Source organism: Mesocricetus auratus, unplaced genomic scaffold (assembly GCF_017639785.1).
Source record: "Mesocricetus auratus isolate SY011 unplaced genomic scaffold, BCM_Maur_2.0 Super-Scaffold_100020, whole genome shotgun sequence".
Taxonomy (NCBI): domain Eukaryota; kingdom Metazoa; phylum Chordata; class Mammalia; order Rodentia; family Cricetidae; genus Mesocricetus; species Mesocricetus auratus.
Window position 1 is genome coordinate 23,074,225 of NW_024429201.1, and position 22,934 is coordinate 23,097,158.

The 22,934-nt window shown below is 42.5% G+C and overlaps 1 protein-coding gene across 1 annotated transcript in view; it reads left to right on the forward strand.

Annotated features, from left to right (window-relative positions):
* The window catches only part of Iqgap2 (IQ motif containing GTPase activating protein 2), a 272,297-nt gene that overhangs the window by 47,457 nt on the left and 201,906 nt on the right, over nt 1-22,934 (forward strand). Inside the window, exon 2 of the mRNA XM_040728871.1 lies at nt 4,482-4,581. Within this exon, the coding sequence (XP_040584805.1) occupies nt 4,482-4,581 (100 nt within the window). The remainder of the gene's footprint in view (nt 1-4,481; nt 4,582-22,934) is intronic.

Here is a 22,934-nt window from a genome sequence, read left to right on the forward strand (position 1 = left end):
AGTAAATAAGTGTCTAGCACATATTTCTCAGTAAATAAGTGTCTAGCACATATTTCTCAGTAAATAAGTGTCTAGCACATATTTCTCAGTAAATAAGTGTCTAGCACATATTTCTCAGTAAATAAGTGTCTAGCACATATTTCTCAGTAAATAAGTGTCTAGCACATATTTCTCAGTAAATAAGTGTCTAGCACATATTTCTCAGTAAATAAGTGTCTAGCACATATTTCTCAGTAAATACGTGTCTAGCACATATTTCTGTGCTTATGGCACATACTGCAGAATTTTATACTCTTTCAAATTTAATCTCCCTTCTTTTGAGTTCCCTGAGGGCTCAGTACTAATTTTAGATCTCAAGTACTTAGCATTGTACCTGCTGTAGTAAAATTCAAATGTTGGAGGGCTATGGTCGGTATACACCTATAACCATAATACAGGAGCAAGACTGATGGAGGAGAATCCAGAATTTAATGACAGCCCGAGCTACAGTGTGAGTGAGACCTTGTCTCTGTGGGGAAAAAGAATTCATATTTTGGCTTTAATTCCTCTTGTCCATGAAGGTTCTGTGATTGACTCCTCATTAGAATTAGCCTGGTCATCTTAGAGTCCACAGATGCTCTTCAGTCCCTCCCTCCCATTTCCTCTGTGTCTAGCAGTCCTGCCCCAACCTGCACAGCTGTGGGACTGACTGGGGTGGTAAGAATGAAGAAATATGGATGGATGGAAGTATTGGAGTTGGGTGGGCCATTCGCTCTGATGGAGATGCACCAGCAGCCCCGTAACATAGCTCTATTTATTACACATAGCTAAACAAGGAGGTGGGTTAGTTAATCTCAATCTCTCTCTCTCTCTCTCTCTCTCTCTCTCTCTCTCTCTCTCTCTCTCTCTCTCTCTCTCTCTCTGTGTGTGTGTGTGTGTGTGTGTGTGTGTGTGTTGGGGTCTTTTCAGGGAAGCAGTCTCAAGATGCAGTCATCCCAGAGGAGAAAGCTGTGGTTGACATTTTCTGTCCACACGAAGGTCCATACTGCACCAAGGGAAGGCCTTGCCATTCTCGTGGATCTGAGACGCTGGGTCCTTGACAAATGCTCATGCTATGAATGTTCATTCATACAGGGCTACATTTTCTGCCCACATGATCCTACATGTAAAAATGACCAACTATAGTTACCAGCCTGGAAACACAAAAGGATGGGTCACTTTCATGAGAAAGCAACATTGCCATGCAAATAAACAGTGAACGCTTTGGTGAAGTGATAACTGGATACTATGGGCTGATGAAGTGTGGTCAGGAAATTGTGAGACTGTGTTCCACACAGAAATTCTAGGACAAGGTGTTCGAGTTAATAAACTAAGCCAGTATTAGAATACACTACTGAAACCTGTTTGCTAGTCTCAGTCTAAAGTATTAACCCTTAATTTTGGATGTGATTTTAGTCTATTAAAAAAATAATACCATGCATGCTGGCATAACTAGATGCTGGCATGTAGAAGACTACAGATAGATCCATGTCTATCACTATGCACACAACTTAAGTCCAAATGGATCAAAGATCTCAACATAAATCCAGCCACACTGAACCTCATAGAAGAGGATGTGGGAGGTACCCTTGAATGCATTGGTACAGGAGATTACTTCCTGAACATAACCCCAGTAGTGAAGACACAGAGATCAGCAATTAATAAATGGGACCTCCTGAAACTGAGACGCTTCTGTAAGACAAAGGATATAGTCAACAAGAAAAAAAGGCAGCCCACAGATTGGGAAAAGATATTCACTAACCCCACATCTGACAGAGGGCTGATTTCCAAAATACACAAAGAACTCAAGAAGCAAGTCTCCAAACACCACAGGTTCCAATTGAACAGTGGGGTACAGAATTAAATAGAGAATTCTCAATAGAGGAGTCTAAAATGGCTGAGAGACACTTAAGAAGGTGCTCAACATCCCTAGTTATCAGGAAAATGCAAATCAAAACAACTCTGAGATACCATCTCACTCCTATCAGAATGGCTAAAATAAAAAACACCAACCACAGTTTATGCTGGAGAGGATGTGGAGAAAGGGGAATACTCCTCCACTGCTGGTGGGAGTGCCAACTCATACAGTTATTTTGTAAATCAGTATGGAGATTCCTCAGGAAAATGGGAATCAGTCTACCACAAGACCCAGCAATTCCACTCTTAGACATATATCCAAAAGATGCACATTTATATAACAAGGATGTCTGTTCCACTATATTCATAGCAGCATTATTTGTAATAGCTAGAAACAGGAAGCAACCTAGATGCCACTCAATTTAAAGAGTGGATAGAGAAAATGTGGTACATTTACACAATGGAGTACTATTCAGTGAAAAAAATGGAATCTTGAAATTTTCAGACAAATGGACAGCACTAGAAGAAACCATCCTGAGTGAGGTACCCCAGTCACAAAACGACAAACATGGTGTGTACTCACTCATATATGGATTTTAGACATGGATCAAGGAAACAACCTTCATCCAGTGACTGATGGAGGCAGTGGCAGACACCCACAGCTAAACACAGAACTCCTGGAACCCATCGAAAGAGAGGGAGGAGTGATGAGCAAAGGGGTCAAGACTGAGTTGGTTTAACCCACAAAAACAACTGGCCTGAACAAGGGGGAGCTCTTGGACCCCAGACTGATGACTAAGAGACCAGCATGGGACTGATCCAGACCCCCTGAATGTGGGTGTCAGTGAGGAGGTCTAGACAATCTATGGGGCCTTGGGTAGTAGATCAATATTTATGCCTGGCATACAAATGGACTTTGGGTGCCCATCCCACAATGAGGGATGTTCTCTCAGCCTTGGACTTTTGGGGGAGGGACTAGGCCCTGCCCTGAATGAAATGACCGACTCTGGAGATCCCCCAGGAGGGCCTCACTCTCCCTGGGGAAAGGAGTGGGGATTGGGTGGGGGGCTGGGGAGGTGAGTGGGGGGCAGGGAGGAAGAGAGGGAGCTGGGATTGACATGTGAAGCAATCTTGTTTCTAATTTAAATTTTAAAAAATCTAAAAAAAAAACAATACCATGCAGCTAAAAAAATTGTAGCACTGAATAGTCTTCTAGAGGACCTAGGTTCAACTCCCAGCACTCACATGGCAGCTCATAAACATCTGTAACTTCATTTCTTTACTTTTTTTTCTGAATCAGGGTTTTTCTGTATTGCTTTGGAGGTTGTCCTGGAACTCGCTCTGTAGACCAGGCTGACCTCGAACTCACAGAGATCCACCTGCCTCTGCCTCCCGAGTGCTGAGACTAAAGGCGTGAGCCACCAACACCCAGATCTGTAACTTCATTTCTAAGAGATCAGATTCGTTCTTCTGGCCTCTGTGGGTCACAGGCACTCGCATCGTATACAGACATACAAAGCAGGCCAAACACCCATCCACATAAATTTAAAAAAAAAAACAAGTAAATCTAAATCACAAAACAAAACCCACAAAACAGCCCAAAACTACATAAAGGCCAGAGGCCAGAAAGGTGGCTCAAGAGTCACATACTGTTCTTGCAGAAGACCTAAATTTGGTTCTCAGATCCTATGTCATGTGGTTCATACTGCCTGTACTGCCTGTAACTCTACTAGAGGGATCTGATGCCTCTGTTCTCAGTAGGCACCTGCATCCACACACATACACATACCCACACACAGGCACACATGTGCACATATATGCAGGCAGATACATGGATGTATGTGGGCACACATACAATTAAAAATTATACAAACAAATCTTCAAAAGAGCAAATAAAATCATTACTATAAAATGCAAATGCAAATTTAAAGAACTTACTTTAAAATTTATTTACTTTTATGTACATATATGTGTTTGAGTGTTTATTTGTGCACCATGTATGTGAGAATGCTCAAGGAAGCCAGATGAGGGTGTTGGATCTTTTAGAAATAGAATTACTGGAATTATAGGCATTTCTGAGCCACCTGCGGGTTCTGGGTACTAAACAGTCCTCTACAAGAGCAGTAAATGCTGTTAACCACTGAGCCATATCTGTAGCCCCTTGGTGGGTGGGTTTGCTTTTTTCAAAAAAATTTAAAGTTTTTATTTATTATTTGTGTATGTGCGCATGTGTGCATGGTGTGTGTGTGTGTGTGTGTGTGTGTGTGTGTGTTAAGATGAAAGCATAAGTGGGAAGGAGGTAGGCCAGCTGGAGAAAGGAAGCATGAGGAGTGAGAATAGATATTTGTAACATCCGATGACATATGTGTCATAATGAACCACATTTTTGGTATGCTATCTATAGAATTAAATCTATCTCAACTCTTGGACAAGATATGAAACATGACTTAAGCTAGGTTTTGCCCCTTGCAAATGAAATGGGACAAACTTATGCACTCCTAAGTAAGGGATATTTATTGACAAGACCACCAAGTAGATGTCTAATTGACTGTGCTATTGACATGAGGAAGCATTTTAAGTGACATGTTATTCTCCTGTACTTCTAGCAATTGTTGATGATGAAAGGCTGTCTGCAGAAGAGATGGATGAGAGGCGGCGGCAGAACATTGCCTATGAGTACCTGTGCCACCTGGAGGAAGCCAAGAGGTAACATCCAGGTTTAGTCTGTCTCTGTCCCTGTTCTTAGCGCTTATCCTTGGGGTAAGATTGTGGGATCTGAAGACCAAAAGTTTCCTTAATGGGCCAACAATTCCAAAGAATTGTTGGGATTGGAGATGGCCAGGAGACACTCTTATCTGTCACCCACAATTTAGATTTGGACACACCTGTCATGCCAGGGCCAAGTCAGCATGGCAGGACTGACCCAGCTCATTCATTCAGCTCTTGATGACAGCTGGATCACAGCATAAGTAGGTAGTAATTCAGCTGTGGTATTGTTGGCAGCAGCTTCTGAGATACCATTTTTGGTCATGGAGAATTGAGAGAGGTCAATGTCAAGGGGCTAGGGGAGGTAATCTTCCTTCACCCTTCCTCAGAGCCTCTCAGGAAACTGCAGGACAAATTATATTATTTCGGATTCTGCATCTCACTGGCTTGGATGTAGGGCAGCAACAGTAACTTAATCCCTTCTCTTCCCCAAGAGTGTCCTCAGGAGATCTTTTTGTGACCTCCTGCCCACAATGATGAATGTTTAGTAAAACAATGGTTTATGTGACTGAAGTCCATGGGTCACTAAACTATGAAGCAGGTTTATGACTGCAACCTCCTTAACTTGTGGGTGGCCACTTGGGCATGTTGTCTATAAAATCACATTGACTCTTTTAGACTCTTTGGATGAAGTAAATGCCGGCTGGGTTCTCCTTGGAGAAAGTGAAGATAAAGAGTGCAGAGTGCAATACCTCCTTAGGACTCTGCCCTTTGCTGAGTCAGTGGTACTCGTTAGTGTCCTCTTATCTACACAGCCAATAAACAGTGAATTGGTCATGGATGGGGATTATTGATGGTCACTGGCAAGTAGCTGTCTGTAGAGCTAGAAAGGAACAGGATTTTACTCAGTATTTTATAAAATACTAGCCCATGGTTGAACTTGGCATTAACATTGCTTTGTTGGGGCTTCTCAGTATTGTTTCACCTTTTAACAGTGCCATGCAACTTTGTGCTCTAATAATCAACTTTTAAGAATTATTTAACAGGCTTGTGGGACTGATGGAAGCAGAGGCAAACACACAACTAAGCACTGAACTGAACCCAAGGAACCCAGTGACAGAGAGAGAGGAGTGATAAGCAAATTGGCAAAGAATGGGCTGGCAAAACCAGCAGAGACAGCTGATCTGAACAGGGGAGTGCTCTTGGACCCCAGACCGACAGTGGGGAGGCCAGAATGGGACTGATCTGGACCCCCCAAATGTGAGTGTCAGTGAGAAGGCCTGGACAACCTATGGGGCTCTGAGCTGTGGATCAGTGTCTATCCCTGGTATACAATCTGTCTTCATGTGCCTATAGCACAAAGAGAGATGCTCTCTCAGCCTGGACTCTTAGGGGAGTGCCTTGACCCTACCAAGAGTAAAATGATAGACTCTAGACATCCCCTATGTGGAAGGATTTGGCAATAGGGTGGGAGGGAGGGTGGAAGGGGAGTGCGGGAGGAGGGGAGGGAGAGGGAACTGGGATTGACATGTAAAACAAGCTATTTAAAATTAAAATAAAAAAAAAGTTAAAAAAAAAGAATTATTTAACAGGCTTGTAAAGTCTACATTTAGGTCGGAAGACAGCAAGAGTCCTCGCCACTGTAAGATTATTGAACACACACTCACAGTCTAATTCTTGCTTAACAAACAAGATAAAGGAAGAGATTCCTGGCATCCCATGATAGTCTGAGAATGGTGGGAGGACTTTCCTTTTCTTTGCTGACATATGTTCCACACCCTAGGTGTGTGCTTTATTTTGTGCATAAGTGGGAAAGAGTGTCATGGGGGAGAGAAGCATGACCCAGAGTTGGTAGACCTGATTTCCTGGTCCCAGCTTTCACTGTGTGACGATGGGTAGGTTATCTAACCCAAAGGGGAAGTCCCACTTCGCTCTGTAAATTGCGTGGCAAAGACACTACTGCCTGTCCCTCCTTCTTCCTGATTTTGTTTTATTTTTTATAAATCACTAAAAGAGGGGAAAGTATTCTGTGAATGCTGTTACAGTCCAGACAGATCTGAGGGTATGGCAGTTGCATGACCATCTCTGCAGCGTGACAAAGTATCAAAAATGAACCTTTACAGCTTGCTATCCTCTTCAGCATAATTGCAATTATTGAATTTTTTCTCTTTTATATTTTTACCATAAAGATAACCCCAGATTCTTTCAGGATAACTTCCCTAGAAAAAATGTCCTTGAAATAATAGGCTATAAGAACATAAAGTTTTCAGAGTTGGGGAGACGGCTCAGTATTGCTTGCCATACATATATTACTAATAGGTATTCTGTCCTCTGATAAGATAATAGTTTCTCCACTGATGCAGTAAGCTAAATCAAGCCAAATTGAAAAAGTATAACAACAGGTTTATTTTGGCAAAGCAACACTTTGGTGGGTTCTCTAGTCCCAGAGATTGAGGCCCGAGAAGTCACATACCTTAACTAAAGCATGAAGACTATATAGGTTTTAAGCAAGGGGTGATGACATGTCTGTCACAAGGTGGGTTTGTACCCAACTATAGTAAAAAAAGGGAACAGTTTAGGTGGGAACTTGGGTGCTGGTAACTTCAGGGAAGGAAGCTGTCTGAACAGTCACCAAGAGTGTCGAACTGGGCTTTTTGGTGTGTTCCCTTTGTTTGGAGACTCTCTGGGCGAGCAGGGTTTAGAGAGAGAGAAAGGAATGGGGTCGACCACCTGATGTTAGATTCCCAAGAACCTGAGGCTGGACATGGTCCATTCCTGGAGTAAGATGGGAGGCCAAGCTATAAAAAGCCTAGAAACTCACAGACCAGCTTGCTGGCATGCTCAGTGATAAACAGCATAAAACCTTGTCCCATAAAGAAAGCACAGGGACTGGAGAGATACTCAGTGGTTAAGAGCAGTTGCTGCTCTTGCAGAGGACCCAGGTTCTGTTTGCAGCATCCACGTAGTGGATAACAACCATCTGTAACTCCAGGTCCAGGAGGATCCAGTTCCTTCTTCTGGTCTTGATGGGTACCAAGAATGTACATGCTACACAGTAATACATTCAACCAAAACATACATGTAAAATCAAATGAAAAAGAAAGTACAAAGATGGTATATCTGATTAAGGACTTGCAGTGTAAAAAGTTAAGAGACTAATTTTAAAATGAACAGGCTGGGTGCAATAGTACACATCTTTAATCCTTTCTCTTGGGAGTCAGAGGCAGGCTTATGTCTGTAAGTTCAAAGCCAGTCAGGTCTACATAGAGCTGTCCAGGCCAGTCAGTATTATATAGTAAGACTCTGGCTCAAAACAAACAAACAAAAAGCCCCTAATTTTAAAATGGGCAAAAGTTAGAAATAGACTTCTCTAAAGCAGATAAACAAATGACCAATGGGAATGTGGCAAAATGTTCCACATTGGTTACTAGGAAGCTACATCTGAAGCAATGAGCTACTACTTCTTATTACTTGTGAATGGAGTTCCTAATTGGTTTAGATAATAAAATGTCTGAGTCAGATATAGAGGGAAATGCTGAGAGATCAGAGAGAAGGAGTAAGCCGCAGTACACCTCACCTCCTAAGTTTCTCTGCAGACCAGAGAGCAATTTCCTGTTTCTCTCTGCTTATATCTTGTTTCTGCCCAGCTACTTTACTTCCTGTCTGTCTGCACAGACCTCTATGGTTAGCTAGTGGCAAGCTCCATTCTCTGACCTCCAGACAAGCTTTATTAGTTCAAGCAAGATATCACCACATGCCCCCCTTTTTGTCTAAAATTTAAAAAGGTTATAATTAATATAAGAAAAACTATATACAATAAGTACAATAACTATATATAACATATACATGGCAATAAGTACATTAACAATGTCTAATCACTAAGCAATAAGCAAATTCTGAGAAAATACTCCATTATCTATTCTTTCTTAATGAGTCCAAAGTCTTGTACCTAATTTACTTTCTATTATAATTTGCATTATTAAATTCTAATGTCTTTTAAACCTACTACACTTAATACAGTTACAATGAGTTTCTTTACTGATTCTGATAAACAGGGAAAACTATAACTATACTATTTAGTCTTCAACTCCTTCAAAGTCCCAAGAAGGAAATAATATTAACTGAGTAAACAGGAAGTGTGAGCAAATGACTTCCAAAGAATGTGAGAAATGACAGAAACAGCTGACTGCCTGGACAGTCACCCAGGATCGCTCTGAAACATTGTGGCATCCATCTTTGGCCTATAGGCCTAACATATCTGACAGACATTTCTGTGAACCAGGATAATCTGAAGGACTGGGCCGCCTTGTTTTGGCAAGGTTTGCAGCCATTCTTTTTGGTGTCCTGTTTGTCCAATTTGGACAGCGTACTGTCAGTAGTTGAGGCAAGGGCACTTTCTTGCTCAGTGGCTTACCTTTACCACAAAGAACTCAAGCTTCATGTGGAGTTTCTTGATGCCCATCATCTTCTCTGACATAGATTGGTGCTGCCAGGAGCAGACAAGTCTCATCGTCATAAAAAAAAAGACCTATGTTATTAAAACATGTTAAATGCCATATTCTGTGGATCTCTGAAGTGTTTGAAGATGTCCTGTCTTTCTAATATTTGTAAATATACCTAAAGTGACTACAGGCTGACTAACTACTAAACTACATTTTATAATTGTCCTATATAGTTGATAATAATAACTTTCAAGGGTTGGAAATTTATATTACATAGTTAAATGAGCTGTATAGATACAATACCTAGAATATTAGAAATGTAGCAAAATTAATCTCAAATTTGCGTCAATATACAACATTTGCATACAATATTCAGAAGTCCAATCCATTGTAAAATGTTTAAAACTAGTAGTTGCTTTTTAAGAGTAGATTCGATAATCTACCTTTTTATCTCAACATCTCTTTATTCTTTTCAGACTGGATTCGGTCATCTACCCTTTTTAACCTATCAATTACTAGCTGTGACACAGATGACAAGTTGTAACAAATGTAACCAAAGATGAGGATTGTTGGCTGGATTGTAAAATGGTGCTGCTACTTTAGAAGTTTCTGGCAGGTCTTTAAATTATTAAGCATAGAGTTATCATGTGATTTAACAATCCTAATCCCAGGTATGTACTCTTGAGCACCGAAAACCTTTGTCCACACAAAAATGTATATCCAAACCATAATCTATATTAGTAAAAAGTTAAAATCAACCCAAATCCATCCACCATCAATTAATGAATAAACAAAATATAGCATGTCTGCGCAATGAAATAAAGTGCAGCTATAAAATAGTATGCACAGATTCGTGTTACGATATTATGAACATTGAAAATATTGGACTAGATAAATCTGTAGAGGTGAAGGCTATTGGTAAGGCCTGGGGTGGGGAGTTGTGAGTGATTGATGATGGACCTGGGATGATAAAAGATGTTCTAAAATTGGCTGTGGTGATTGATGGTGGCATAACTTTTAAAAACCATTGGATTACAGACCTTGAAGGATGAGTTATCTGATATGGCAGCTATCTTCATAAAAGACATTGGAACTCTTTTAGGCAGTCTGGTTTGGAGAAGGCCCTCAGTGCAGCTCTTAAAGCAGATGAATAGGTGGAGCCTGAGGGGTGCTTTGGTTTCTCACAAGGCTGCAAGTCATCGTAGGGTTCCCAATGGGGCACAGCCATTTCCAGCTTGCTTAGTGCTGTTGACAGAACTGAGATCCTGTCGTTGGACCAAGGAGCCCTGTTCTGTCTGCTGGTGGGTAGAGCCCTTTCCTTCTCTCAGTTGACAGCTGTTGGGGCGCAGCTAGGAGTCATCTACCTCCAGAGGGAGCGTGTGAAAGGCAAAATGGAAAGCAGGGTAGTCTATAACCTATTTTTCAGATCCTTTCTGGTGTGTCTGACTGATTAGAATCAAGGCCGTGTTCAGAGGGAGTAGGGTGCATAAGCGATGAATGCAAGGAGACATGGGGGGGCACCTTAGAAGCTACATTCCATGCCATGTGTCCATTTTCTTTGCTGTTGACCACATAACAGACACATTTAGCTGACAGACACCCAGCCAGGAATTGGTTGATGTTTTGGTCTTGTGGTTATGGTACTAAAGCCATCATTACCTTGGGTTTTCTTATCCCCCCTTGGTTTTAATTTTGAGAGTTTTTGTTGTTTTAATTGGGGGCGCTAGAGTCCAGGACCTCTTTTCCATCCTATACACAGGCTTTTCCACTGAGCCACACTCCCAGCCCTGAGCTAGTTCACTCTCTGTCTTACAACTTAGGACTAGACAGACTCTTACGTTTTCTTTCCAGATACCCTGCAAGCTGCCTGTATAGCTGCTTTGTGGTGTGAATTTTGCTGACACAGGACTGGGCAGGCATGTGCTGCTCCTATGGACTCTGAAAGGTTCTCACTGATGCCAGAAATCCCATCGCTTGGAAAAGTTACTCCTTTTATTTAAAGAATTAGCACTGCTGAGGGCTCCTTATTAATTATGTAAAATATATATTGAGTCATGAAAATGAGTACATTTTAAGAAAGCCAGTCCTTTGTTGGGACAACTATAAAAAGCTTGAGACTGAGGGTTCGGTTTGGGAGAACTCTAGCCTAAAGAAGGAAGGCCAACTGGGGCCATTATGAAGGTCAGAGAACAGGAGAAGAAATCTTGGCAAGAAATGGACAGGGAATTTGGACATTACAGTTGAACGCGCAGTTATGAATGGAGTCACTATTGTGTCTAAAGTCTCTGTGGTATCCTATTTCTTTTTTAAGGAAGGAGAAAATGCACACACACAGTTTTGCTATGCTTACTCTTTTCTGCCCTGAGTTTAAAAATGTGTGTGTCAGGGATTATTGGGGGAGGCTTTCCCTTTCTGAAGGGCTTGTTTAGAAATCTTGTCTTGATAGAGCTAGGTATAGCCAAGCTGTTCCCTGTATGTCTAAGCCTGGGGTGGGCTTTTGTTTTAAATGTGCCCTGGAAACAAAACAAAACTTGGGTGTGAGTGCTTTTGTGTCCTGTTTACAATTCGAAAACCAAAAGGAGACCTTGTTGATTAAATCAAGTCTGATTAAATCAAGTCTCAAGTGCTAACCTGATCTAGCAGCGAGTTAGAGTCTAGCGAATCAGGCATGAAAAGAGACGTGCTTCAAATGTCTAAGCAAGTAGAAGCCACAGTGTGGTTTTGGCAAGCACAATGAATAATTGTGCTTACTTAAAAAGAAAGTGGTCATGCCTGGGAAATACTTCACAGAATCGACTGAATTCCCCCATCATGCTCGGGCCTCTTTGTCCTTATTCTTAAGGACACCCTAACCTTGGATGCGCTCACAAGCACAGCTAATAAAAACTTGGAATTTGGAGGGTGATACCCTGGCATGCAGTTTATTGAGAGACTTGTTGCTCTAGACCTTATTTAAAGACATTTCTTAGTTGTATTTGCAGCCCGTAAACAACTTTCTTGTTTCCATGGCAACTGCATCTCTCCACCTCCTTTGTTCCCCCCAGCCATGCCCTCAGATGTGCTGAGGGAAAGAGAAAGAACACAGGGTTACAGCTGGCGGGATAGGAAGGGAGGCCAGTCCGCAGCAGTGGTCCCTCCCAGGTCTGGCTTCTAGGTGAGAGGGGGACCTGCTATGAGGATCCCTGGCCTGTCTGGGGGTTGTTTTCCAACCAGTTTGCATGAAGCAGGGTATTACCTTTCCCAGTGTGCCGGCAGTGGCAATGTACCTAACAGTGGAGAAAGGAATAGTCTCCTAGAAGAACGGACTCAGACGGAGTAACTTGGGAAAGCATGAGACATGGTCTCAGTGGGCATCTTCATGGGACAAAAAAAAAAAAAAAAAAAGAGGCAGGGTGCTGACAGGTGCTACAGCCCCCTGCAGTGCTTAGGGCAGAAGTGGAGATGTTAGTGCTGAGGTCCAGCTGGGTGGTGACCAGGGGGAGGTATTATGGATTTGCAGTTGAAGGAGTGGCAATTAAGGATGTAAAGAAAGAAGCCATGGGATTTGGCAGAGGTCCAAGTGTGGGCAGTAGAGGACATTGGGAAATGGCATGCTTGACTGAGTTGTGGTCTCTATTAGCTAAGCCTGGCCATGGGACACCTCTTTGGAAGGGTTTCTTTTGGTTTTGGTCCATATGTTGTGTGATCTAGCTATGACTCTTGTTGGATAAGTACCTGGCAGGTATATTCATGTTAATCATTTCAAGCCATCGACAAGTTAAGCAACTGATATTTGACTCCAGTGTTTATATTTGTTTCTCAGGCTCTTCAATATTGGAGGCCTGGGAGGGGCTTGAAACTTTCCATGGTCTCAAATGTTCTTTACAAACAAGTTGTCACATGAGTGACTGTTCACAAGACACTGTGCTCTGAGCATTCACCACACATGGCCTCAAGTCTCCCTGCCATCCTGGGGAGCTGGGCAATCCTCACTTTATAGACGAAGATGCCAAATCCTGGAAAGACTTTAGTGTTTGTTCAATGTCACAGCCAACAAGGCATAAAAATGCATTATAACCAAATCTATCTGTCAGCTGTGTGCATTAAAGCATAAAATATTAACCCACTTCTTCCTTCCTCCCTCCCTCTCTCCTTTTTCTTTTCTCTCTCTCTCTCTCTCTCTCTCTCTCTCTCTCTCTCTCTCTCTCTCTCTCTCTCTCTCTCTCTCTCTCTCTGTTTTTTTGGAGACATGATATTGCTGTATTTCCAAGATTGACCTTAAGTTTGCTATATAGCCACAGCTGGCTTCTAACTTGGTATCCTCCTGCCTTAGTCTCTAAAGTACTGGAATTCCAGACATTTATGGATCCCACTATGTGGTGATATCTTTATTGGTGTAAGGGCTAGCTCTTTCAAGCTCTTGACTGAAGAGTTTATCTAATTATCAATAAAAACTTGGGAGTCAGATATTGGGGTAAGAACCTGATCAGAGAAGTGGAGAGAAGTAACCAGTGACCTCTTCTCTTTCTTATTCCTCAATCCAAAATAGCCCTGAAGATTTTAAGGCCCACCCAGTAGGGAGAGATTTTAGGTACCTGTACTGCTGCCCACGCCCATTTGGATGTGGTCACAGGTATGTAGTAGGGATAGGAGATAAAGAGCTGGGGGAAAGGAGATGCACTCTCTTGTGGGGTTCTGGTTGGACCTCGGAGAGCATCGAGCAGACCTTGAGTTCTCAGCTTCTCATGTAAGTGGCTTCTCCCTAAATAAATATATGACAGCCTACCCTGTGTAGCTTAATATTCCCCAATACCACCCTACCCACTTCCTATGTCTCTCTATATGTCCTCAGTCCTCCAAAACCTCTATGGCTAATTTTGGTCAGCTAGTAGCTAGCTTTACCCTCTGATTCAAAGCCTAATTTATTGGCCGTCTTGGAAGTGTCAGAGTGACATCAAACTATCCTACCATACTTGATGGCTTCTTCTTAAATTTAGAGGCTTTAGTATCATTGCCCATTTAGGACACACACACCCTCCCTCTCCTTCTCCCTCCCTTTTTCTGTTGCTTCTATTATTTGTTTGTTTTTCTCTCTATCACAGTCCACACTGGCCTTGACTGTATGATCTTCATGCCTCAACACCCTGAGTGTTGGGATTGCAAGTACAGGCCACTGCTACTCCTGGCTCAGTTTTGTCTGAGTGCTGGTGCTGGGATCCATTCATTATGAAAGGCTTCACCTTGTATGTAACTTCTTTCTTTCTTCTCCTTCCTCACCTCTTAATTTCCTTAAATATTTATAGGAATTTTCAGTTTTCTGTACTACAGACTTTCTCCTCATTCAAGAGAGTCTTCATTCATCACTATTCTCGGTTAGGTCTGGATTTCTCACTCAGTTCATCCATCATCTTCTTGCTTCTGCCACTATTGTGATGAGTTTCACAGTGTGCTTGGCTTTTTGTTGAGACATCAAAAGGTATGAATAGCAAGCACCAAGGCAGACTCTTCCTTCCTGTATGAACCAGATGCTGCCTCATGCTGTGATGCTTAAAACTCATAAAACAATATCTTTATTCACAGTGTGGGCTCCAAGGGAAGCTGCTGGGGCAGAGCCTCTGTAGGAGCCTGACTATTATGGGCAGACTCCTTAAGTCTTCTGTCTTAGAATGGCTACAGAGTGTCAAATGGTCTTTATTTGCTTTTTCAGTCTGAGTATCATGTTCCTCAAATCGGGGCAGGTCCCTATTCCGCATGCAGAGCACATAGACTCAGAGAAGTTCATGAGATCCCTTATCCATGGTTGCTTTAGTGGTTTGGGATATGGGAAAATGTCTTCTGATTGGTTGACAATGCTCTTTCACTCTGTGAGTCTCTCCAAGTCATATTTATCAGGAAAATATTAGTTAGAAAGCTCAACAGTGGAAATTAATAGTGCATTTACTTGATTAATTTGATTTACATTCTTAGTTTGACACTGAATTCTTAGTATTGGGAGTTAGCTGTGTGTATGTCTTTGTCTGTCTTTTTTTTCTGACAAATTTAAATCCATTTAGGTGTTAGAACAGGAATCTAGAAATTTATATCTGTAGTTATCTCAAGTTCTCTCCACTGAGTCTTGCCTAGATTGGTTTAAATATCCCTTGACACAATGACCATGGCAACTCTTTTTTTTTTTTTAGTTAGTTATTTGAGACAGGGTTTCTCTGTGGTACCACAACAACTCTTATAAAGGAAAAATTTAACTAGGTAGTTTATAGTTCCGAGGTTCAGTCCATTATCATCATGGGACATGGTGACATGCAGGCAGAAAAGGTGCTGGAGAGGTAGCTAAGAGTCCTATATCTTGCACAGGCAACAGGAAGTAGTCGGAGATACTGGATGGTATCTTGAGCAGAGGAGACCTCAAAGCTCACTCTCACAGTGACACATTACCTCCAAGGCCACACCTCCCATTGATGCCACTTCTTTTTGGGGCCATTCTCTTTCAAACCACCACAGGAGGTGATCCCCAAATTTAGTTACATCCTGCATTAAGGTTACATGGGTGCTTAGAACTCTGAGTGTAAATCCAAGGAATCTGTCTACCTACCCACCGACTTACCTACCGACCTTTGTTTGGTTTTGGTTTCTTGGTTTTTTGAGACTAGGTATCTCTGTGTAGCCCTGACTGTCTGGAACTCACTCTGTAGACCAGGCTGGCCTAGAACTCACAGAGATCTGCCTGCCTCTGCCTTCTGAATGTCATCACATTTGCCACCATTGTCTGGCTAGGAATCTGTTTTTTTTTTTTTTTTTTTGGTTTTGTTTTTTGTTTTTTGAAACAGGGTTTCTTCGTGAACCAGTCCTGGCAGTCCTGAAACTCACTCTATAGACCAGACTGGCCTTGAACTCACAGAGATCCACCTGCCCCTGCCTCTGCCTCCCAATTGTTGAGATTAAAGGTATGAGCCACCACTGCCCAGCAGAATCTATATTTTAATATGTTGCTCAAGTGAATTTTGATGCCAACTGAAGTTTGAGAATTGTGCTTTTGGAGTTAAGACAGAAGTACCTTTGGTCAATGATGACTCTGCTTCCAGCTTTTCCACCTGGCTTTGATTGAAAGAATAGGAGATTCTGCCTTATTTTGGGATGGGAGGGGAGAGGGAGGGTATTAAGGGCTACATTGATGGCATGGGAGGGTGATGGAGTAAGAACCAGAAAAAAAAAGGAAAAAAAAAAGAAGCAGCAGCAGAGGTACTTCAGTCAGGATGATGGACAGAAAGCCAGAGCAGTTCCTGGGAGACAAAGTTTTAAGTTTTCTTTGCAAAGCCAGTCACCAGGTTCATGTCACTTTTTCTAACAACATAAGGGAGGGGAAATGAATGAGGTAGCCAGGCCTCAGGATGAATATGATGACTCTGACAAAGTCCTAGGACACCAAGACTCCATGGTGTTAGTGTAAACATCAGTGGGATTAGGCAGCCTTGAGGGTAGTGAAGCCAGAATGCCTAAGATGGGGATGGGGTGATGAGGATGATGGGCAGGATCCCTAAGAACAAGGAAGTGGAGACCAGCAAACGCAGGCCATAGCCAGAGATTTGGAAGTCTGCAATGCACAGGTGGAGTATTTCCAGGAGGTGATAGAGTCTAAGGTGTGGTGGAGCAGAATGCCATGGAGGTGAGGTGGAAGAGGAAGTCTCCCACCTGGGCCTCCGGGTGCTACCACGGCCACCCACCTTCTTAAAGCCACCAGACACAAGTAGGCCTGGGAGGAACAGTTACCCTGGTGAGAAAGCAAAGTCCAGGAGTTCAGGCCATGTATGCCAAGATTAGGATTGACAGCTGCTAGTCAGTCAGTCCTTTATGGAGGCAGTGTGGTCTAGAATGTTGGGGAAGACAGTGAGTTGTGTCCTGTGAGTCAAGTGATTTGGGGGACAACAGCCTCTGACGTGGATTGAAGTGGTGTTATGAAGGGAAGGCTAAATCTATTAAGTAGGCAGGGCAAACTTAAACATTGAGAAACACCATTGTATTTTGTACAGATCAGGGGTTACAGAGGCACTTGGGTAGGAGTTGGTAGATTTTGAGTGGGACTAAGGCGAACTGAATGATCAAATGAGTGTATTTAGAAGAGGCGTGGGTCAGCTTTTCTACTTAAGTTAGAGGCTGGAACTACCCCAAAACAAGTTTAGCTGGGTGACTGCAAGCCCAGTTCTAAGGTGCAAAAGGAGGTCTTCATTTCATCAAACTGCTCCAGTAAAAATCTAATGTTCTGCTCTGGAGGGAAGGGACCAGCATCTATTGCTGACAGTTTCTCAGGTTCCCAGTTTTCTGACCCAGCTTACATGAAAAGCATGAAAGATTCCCTTCCTCTGAGATGAGGGGCCCGTCAGATATCTATGTTCCAAATTATAACTAACTCATCAGCTGGGACATATACTTTTAATAAATGATCTGTGAAACCTCGTGATCCAGACTGTGTCTGTGTTTGTATGTGCATGCTTGCATGTGGATGCATTGCACATGTGTGCACATGTGTGTAGCAGACAGAGGTCAACACTGGGTAGCTTTGACTTTATGAAGTTTGGGGAACACACTCACACTGATGTTGTGATGCCTCTCCTAGGTGTAGATTCTGGAGAACTGGGTGCCTGTCTCTAGTTCATGGAGGCAATGTGTCTGGAGCCACTCTGGATGCACATTATGAAATAAAGATTTCAAAGGACCTCTGAGCATAGAGTCCTGGTCCTTGACCAACGTCGGACTGAGATCATATCAGAACCACCCTTGTTGTGAAGCAGACAGATTTGAGGATGTATAAGCTCACACAATAAACTGCTTGTGCTTGGACATCCAGCAGCTGAGTCGAGTAATGAAATCAGTTCACTTACATACATGGTATAGAATATTTCTGTTGGTTTTGGAAAAGTGAGAGAAAATGTGTGGATAGAGCATTGTTTCTTCTTGTGGGTCTCCTCGGCTGAGTATTGACAGGGAACAAAAGGGAAATGCATAGGTTCAGCCAAGTATAGAAGGAAGAGAAGTGGTGTTTGGGGTCATTTTCTATACTAATAGAGTATACTAAGTGTGTAGGAGAGGGACCAGGCAGGAAATTGCAAAGACTTTGTAGGCTGTGTGTATGAGAAGGTGATCGATGCCAGTCTGGTCTATAGTAGATGATAATGTATTGTATGGAGCTGGCTGGGCCTAAGGGGTGAATGGAGAGTCAGGCCTTCCCTCAGAGCCCCATTTCTTTAATTACCATAACTTTTTTCTTTTTCTTGCCAATTCCTTCTTTCTAGAGTCATTTTCTTTCTCCCTTTCTCCCTCCGTTTCCCTTTCAGTATCTCCTCCTCTGAAAAATCGACTTTATCTTCAAAGGGAACTCTGAATTCATACTTTCTCTGTAGCGTTTATCTTCAAAGAGAACTCTGAATTCATACACTCTCTGTAGCATTTCTTGACTCCTCAAACAGTAATGGTTTCTCATCCCAGTGCCCAGAGCACTCACAGTCCATATAACTCTTAGGGCTTTTGTTAATAAAACAGCAGGTGGAGGAACCTCAGCTTTCCTATGCCATGCATACACGGGAAACTTCAGATATTATGATTTCCCCCCTGTGAGTTGTCTCATCTTCTCAAATGACCTTACCAGCTCCCCACCTTCCTTAGGGGATTTTTCTTGGGTACAGAGGTAAGTTACCATTTCAGTGAAATGTGGTGTGCATTGATTGAGACCTTAGAGAATTTATTGTAAATACACAGTACACTACTGACTTATCTGTTGTGCTGCTGTAACAAGATTTCTGGGGCTGGACAATGAAGTCCAAATCAAGGTACCGGCATGGCTGATGTCTAGCAAGGGCCCAGGTCTGCTTTCAGTATGATATTCATAAAGAAGTGGTCTAAAGTCATATCTATGTCAACAGGTACCTCTCTTGGCAGCAAATCTACATCTCTTTTGTCCTTTTCTTTTAATAAAGGCCTTAGTGATGCACCGTGACAAAATTGGGCATTTGCTTTTAGACCTGGTGGAATTTGATAGGACATGTCCACACTACTTAATTTTATGAAGGCAGTACTGGAGCAGGGAGGAGGCTAGTACCAACTTACAGACTAAATTTGATTCACAGGAAGAGCAAGGCTCAGTTACTCACTCTGCACAGTTGCAGAAACAATGGAAAATCGGGTTATCAGAGCAGTGTCAGGCACCATGTTTGTCTGGCCTTGATTACAAGGTGTGGGGTTCATAGGCTGACTTTGTTCTTCTCGAGCAATGGATGAAGCCTGGAGGATTTCTTTCTTGGTTCTCTCAGTAGTTGTATGATCTTGAAGAGAAGGTCTTGAAGCACCGACGACCACCTTTGTGAAGTGGACCCAAGAATACATACCTACCCCACATGCCTATGTTGCAGCATTATGATGTGAATACCAGGCCAAGAATCAAGCAGCATGGTGGTGTAAATTGTAGAATGTGGAAACAGAGAACAAAATGACTCCTAAGCTCCATTGTTTATTATAAAAACATTTTCAGTAGTAGGAACAGCTGTGAATCAGGCATCCCAGCTTAATTAGAGTCCAAGAATGTGCACCTTCAGCTGCTTTTTATTGGTGCCATTTGCACATTTGCTTCTGTCTAGCACAAATATAGGTGGAGCGGGTTTATGAAGGGAAGAATGAGAATATCGGAACATCCTACAAATACAATCTTCCCTCTGTAAACAGTGCTTTTTCTACACTAGCACTCTCATAGCACCAAAAGGGAAGGAAATAATTGTTTCCACATGGAAATCCATGCATGTGGTTAATTGCATCTTTTCACGGTAAAATATCCATCAAGGAGAGTTCAGACCAAAGTATAGCAAATTCAGCTCAAGATACAGTTCTTACTGCCAAGTTTATCAACTGTTTCAGGAAGGAACTTGAGGTGATTGAAGAGAGCTGACTCATTAGTGTCTCTTGGGCAAAGTCAGAAGTTAGTCACAGCTGTCACAGGTAAACTAGGTATCCTGGAGACAGGGACAGCAAGGTGACAAGTTTCCCTTCTAAACATCTGGAACACACAGATAGCCACCTTATCTGAATTCTTTGAAAGGAATAGATGACTGAGGATCTGGTGAATAGCTTTCTCCTCCTCCCAAGAACCTTCCAGCTTCAAGTATTGTGAATGCTTTATCTGTTTCTTTTGCTTTTTCGATAAATCTTTAGTAGTTCTTTGAGAGTTTCATACAATGCATTTTCTACCATATTCAAATCTCCCCTAACTCTTCCAAGATCTACCCCCCTCACTCTGTATTCTCTCTCTTGCTCTTTAACAACTCATTAAGTCAAACTTGTGCTGCCCATACACTCTAGGGTATATGGTTTTCCACTAGAGAATAGCCAACCTATAGCAAGCTACACCCTTAAAGAGAAATGGCTTTCCCCCTCCTACAAGCTAATGATTACCAAAAGCTCAACTAGGCATGCCCCCTCTGCTCTCCGTGCTGGGATTTGTCTGGCTTTGTGCAGGTCTTGTACATGTTGCCACAACTGCTGTGAGTTCATATGCACCTCTGTCCTGCTGTGTCTAGAAAATACTGTTTCCTTGCAATCATCCACACCTTGGCTCTTACCATCTTTCCTCCTCATCTTCTGCAATAATCCCTAAGCCTTGGAAAGACGGGGTGTGATGTAGACATCCCATATGGTGGTGAGCATTTTTCAGTGTCTTCTCTATGTAGTGACAAGTTGTGGCCTCTGACAGGCAGTAGCCTGTAATATTTTAGAGGGTCTCTGGGACCTTATTGCCCAATAACTCCAAAAGAGGTAACCCATTCCTGCCATTGGACTTTTTGTTAGCCTGTGGAATGTATTATGGGCATTGTTGCCTCATTATAGGGTAACTCCACTCAAACTCTTTTTATATAGGTGTATGTGTGTATTTTAGGAAGCTTCTATGGTAGTAAATTCCATTTGACTTTTTCAAAACTTCTTTCATGTTCATTATCTCTCCATGTTTTTCCTACTGTATTCTTCCCTCTCCCACCCCAATTTAACCTACCCTTCCCGTTATTCTCCTGTACCTACTTATGCCACTGTTTCTATCTCCCCTCCCTTGGGAGCACCACCTCTATGACCCTCGCTAATGTCCTGACCTGTGTGGGTATTGTGAATGGCACATATACATCTGAAGACCCAGTACATGACAGAAGAGCATGGGTCTAGGTCACTTTGCTCAGAGTGATTATTTCCATCCACTATTTCTCCATCTATGTATCTGTGGATCTTCTTAACAGCTGAATAGTGCTGTTTTCTCTTCTGATCACATAAATCTTCTGCTTTTTAGCAGCTGAATTATGTGAACACTTTATTTAAAGTAACTACAGCTGTAGTTTGGGCAGGGAGGAAAAGCCTGCCTGACTTTTGGGGGAAGGACTGTAGGTTGTTTGAGGTCCTTGGGGAAGGACTGTAGGTTGTTTGAGGTCTGAGACTACCTCCTTGATCATAGTTTTTCCTTCCATCACTCATGGGATAACTGAATTCCAGTTCTCAGTAAATGTGTAATGGTCAAGACTTAGTCCATCTTGGGTCCCAGGCATTTCATTGTGTAGGTCCTTTTTATTTTTCTCTGAATGTGTATCTAAGCTGTGTCCCAAAGAAAAAGCAAAGAAATATTTCAAAGGACCAAAGAGAGCAGCAGTGGCGTGCACTCTCAGGCTTCTGAGGTTGGTTTCACACAGGTGCCAGTCCATTGTCAGGTGACCAGGAGTCCTCTGCCCTAACTGTTGCACATGTGTAGGTGGGTCTCTGGCTGCTAGGAGAAGCTCTGGAAAGCCTCTCTCAAGAGGAGGGTTGTCTGGGTACCAGCTGGTTTCTGTCCATCAACTTGATGCTTTTTTTCTCCAACTCCAAATGCCTGATGCTCATTCCTCCCTTATTGAGTGTTCTGTCTTTTTTTGTTTGTTCGTTTTGTTTTTCGAGACAGGGTTTTCTCTGTATTGTTTTGGAGGCTGTCCTGGAACTCACTCTGTAGACCAGGGTGGCCTGGAACTCACAGAGATTCACCTGCCTCTGCCTCCCAAGTGCTGGGATTAAAGGCATGCGCCACCAACGCCCGGCCCTGTCATTTTCTTTTTAATAGAACTATCTCTCTGAATAGCATAGTTCTATAGAGGGTGGGGGTTGGTGTCTCACGTCCCCACGATCATAGAGAAGGAACCAAAGTTGGAGGTCTGAGCTGCTGTTTGGATGCTGGGAAGGTCCCAATGTGCCCTCCTTGGTCACCATTCCTTCCACATGGTTCCCTAGTGCGAACTAAATGACTTGACAGATGTGTGCTGCCAGGAGATCCTGTTCCCTGGAGCTTCAGGGCGGTGGGCAGGAGTGATCTTTTACATTATATTGGGTCGTGTATTTTTAAGATAGGGTCTCACTATATAGCCCAGGTGGGCCTCAATCTCACCACCCCTCTTACCTTAGCCTTCTGAGTACTTGGGCTTATAGGGCTGAACCACTGTGTCTAAACTTCCAATTAATTGTATTTTAGATGTTTGATATATTTAAAACACATTTCTCCTTTGTGTCTTAATTGGGAGTTTCTCACAGCCTATTATCATCAACTCCCCAACACAGACGCTCATTCTGGTTTTAATTTCTGTGAAAACTTAGTCCTTCATGTTTGGATTCACCTTTTTTTACCCTTAAAAAGGAAGCCAAGGCCCAATTAGCAAGAGTTGCTATGGCAACTTTGGTGCGTTGAGCCTGTGTTCCAATGCAAATATGTTCAATAAGTTTGAGCAGTAGATTTCCTCTAGAATTCAGAGGAAGAATTGACTTTGGCATAAAGATATCCACTGAACCCTCAAGAAAAGAGTGCCAGGGACTAAAAATATACAAGGTTTGTAGCTTGTGTAACTTACCATGGAAATTTTTAGCCATCTTTAAAATAAAATCATTCTCATTTAGTTA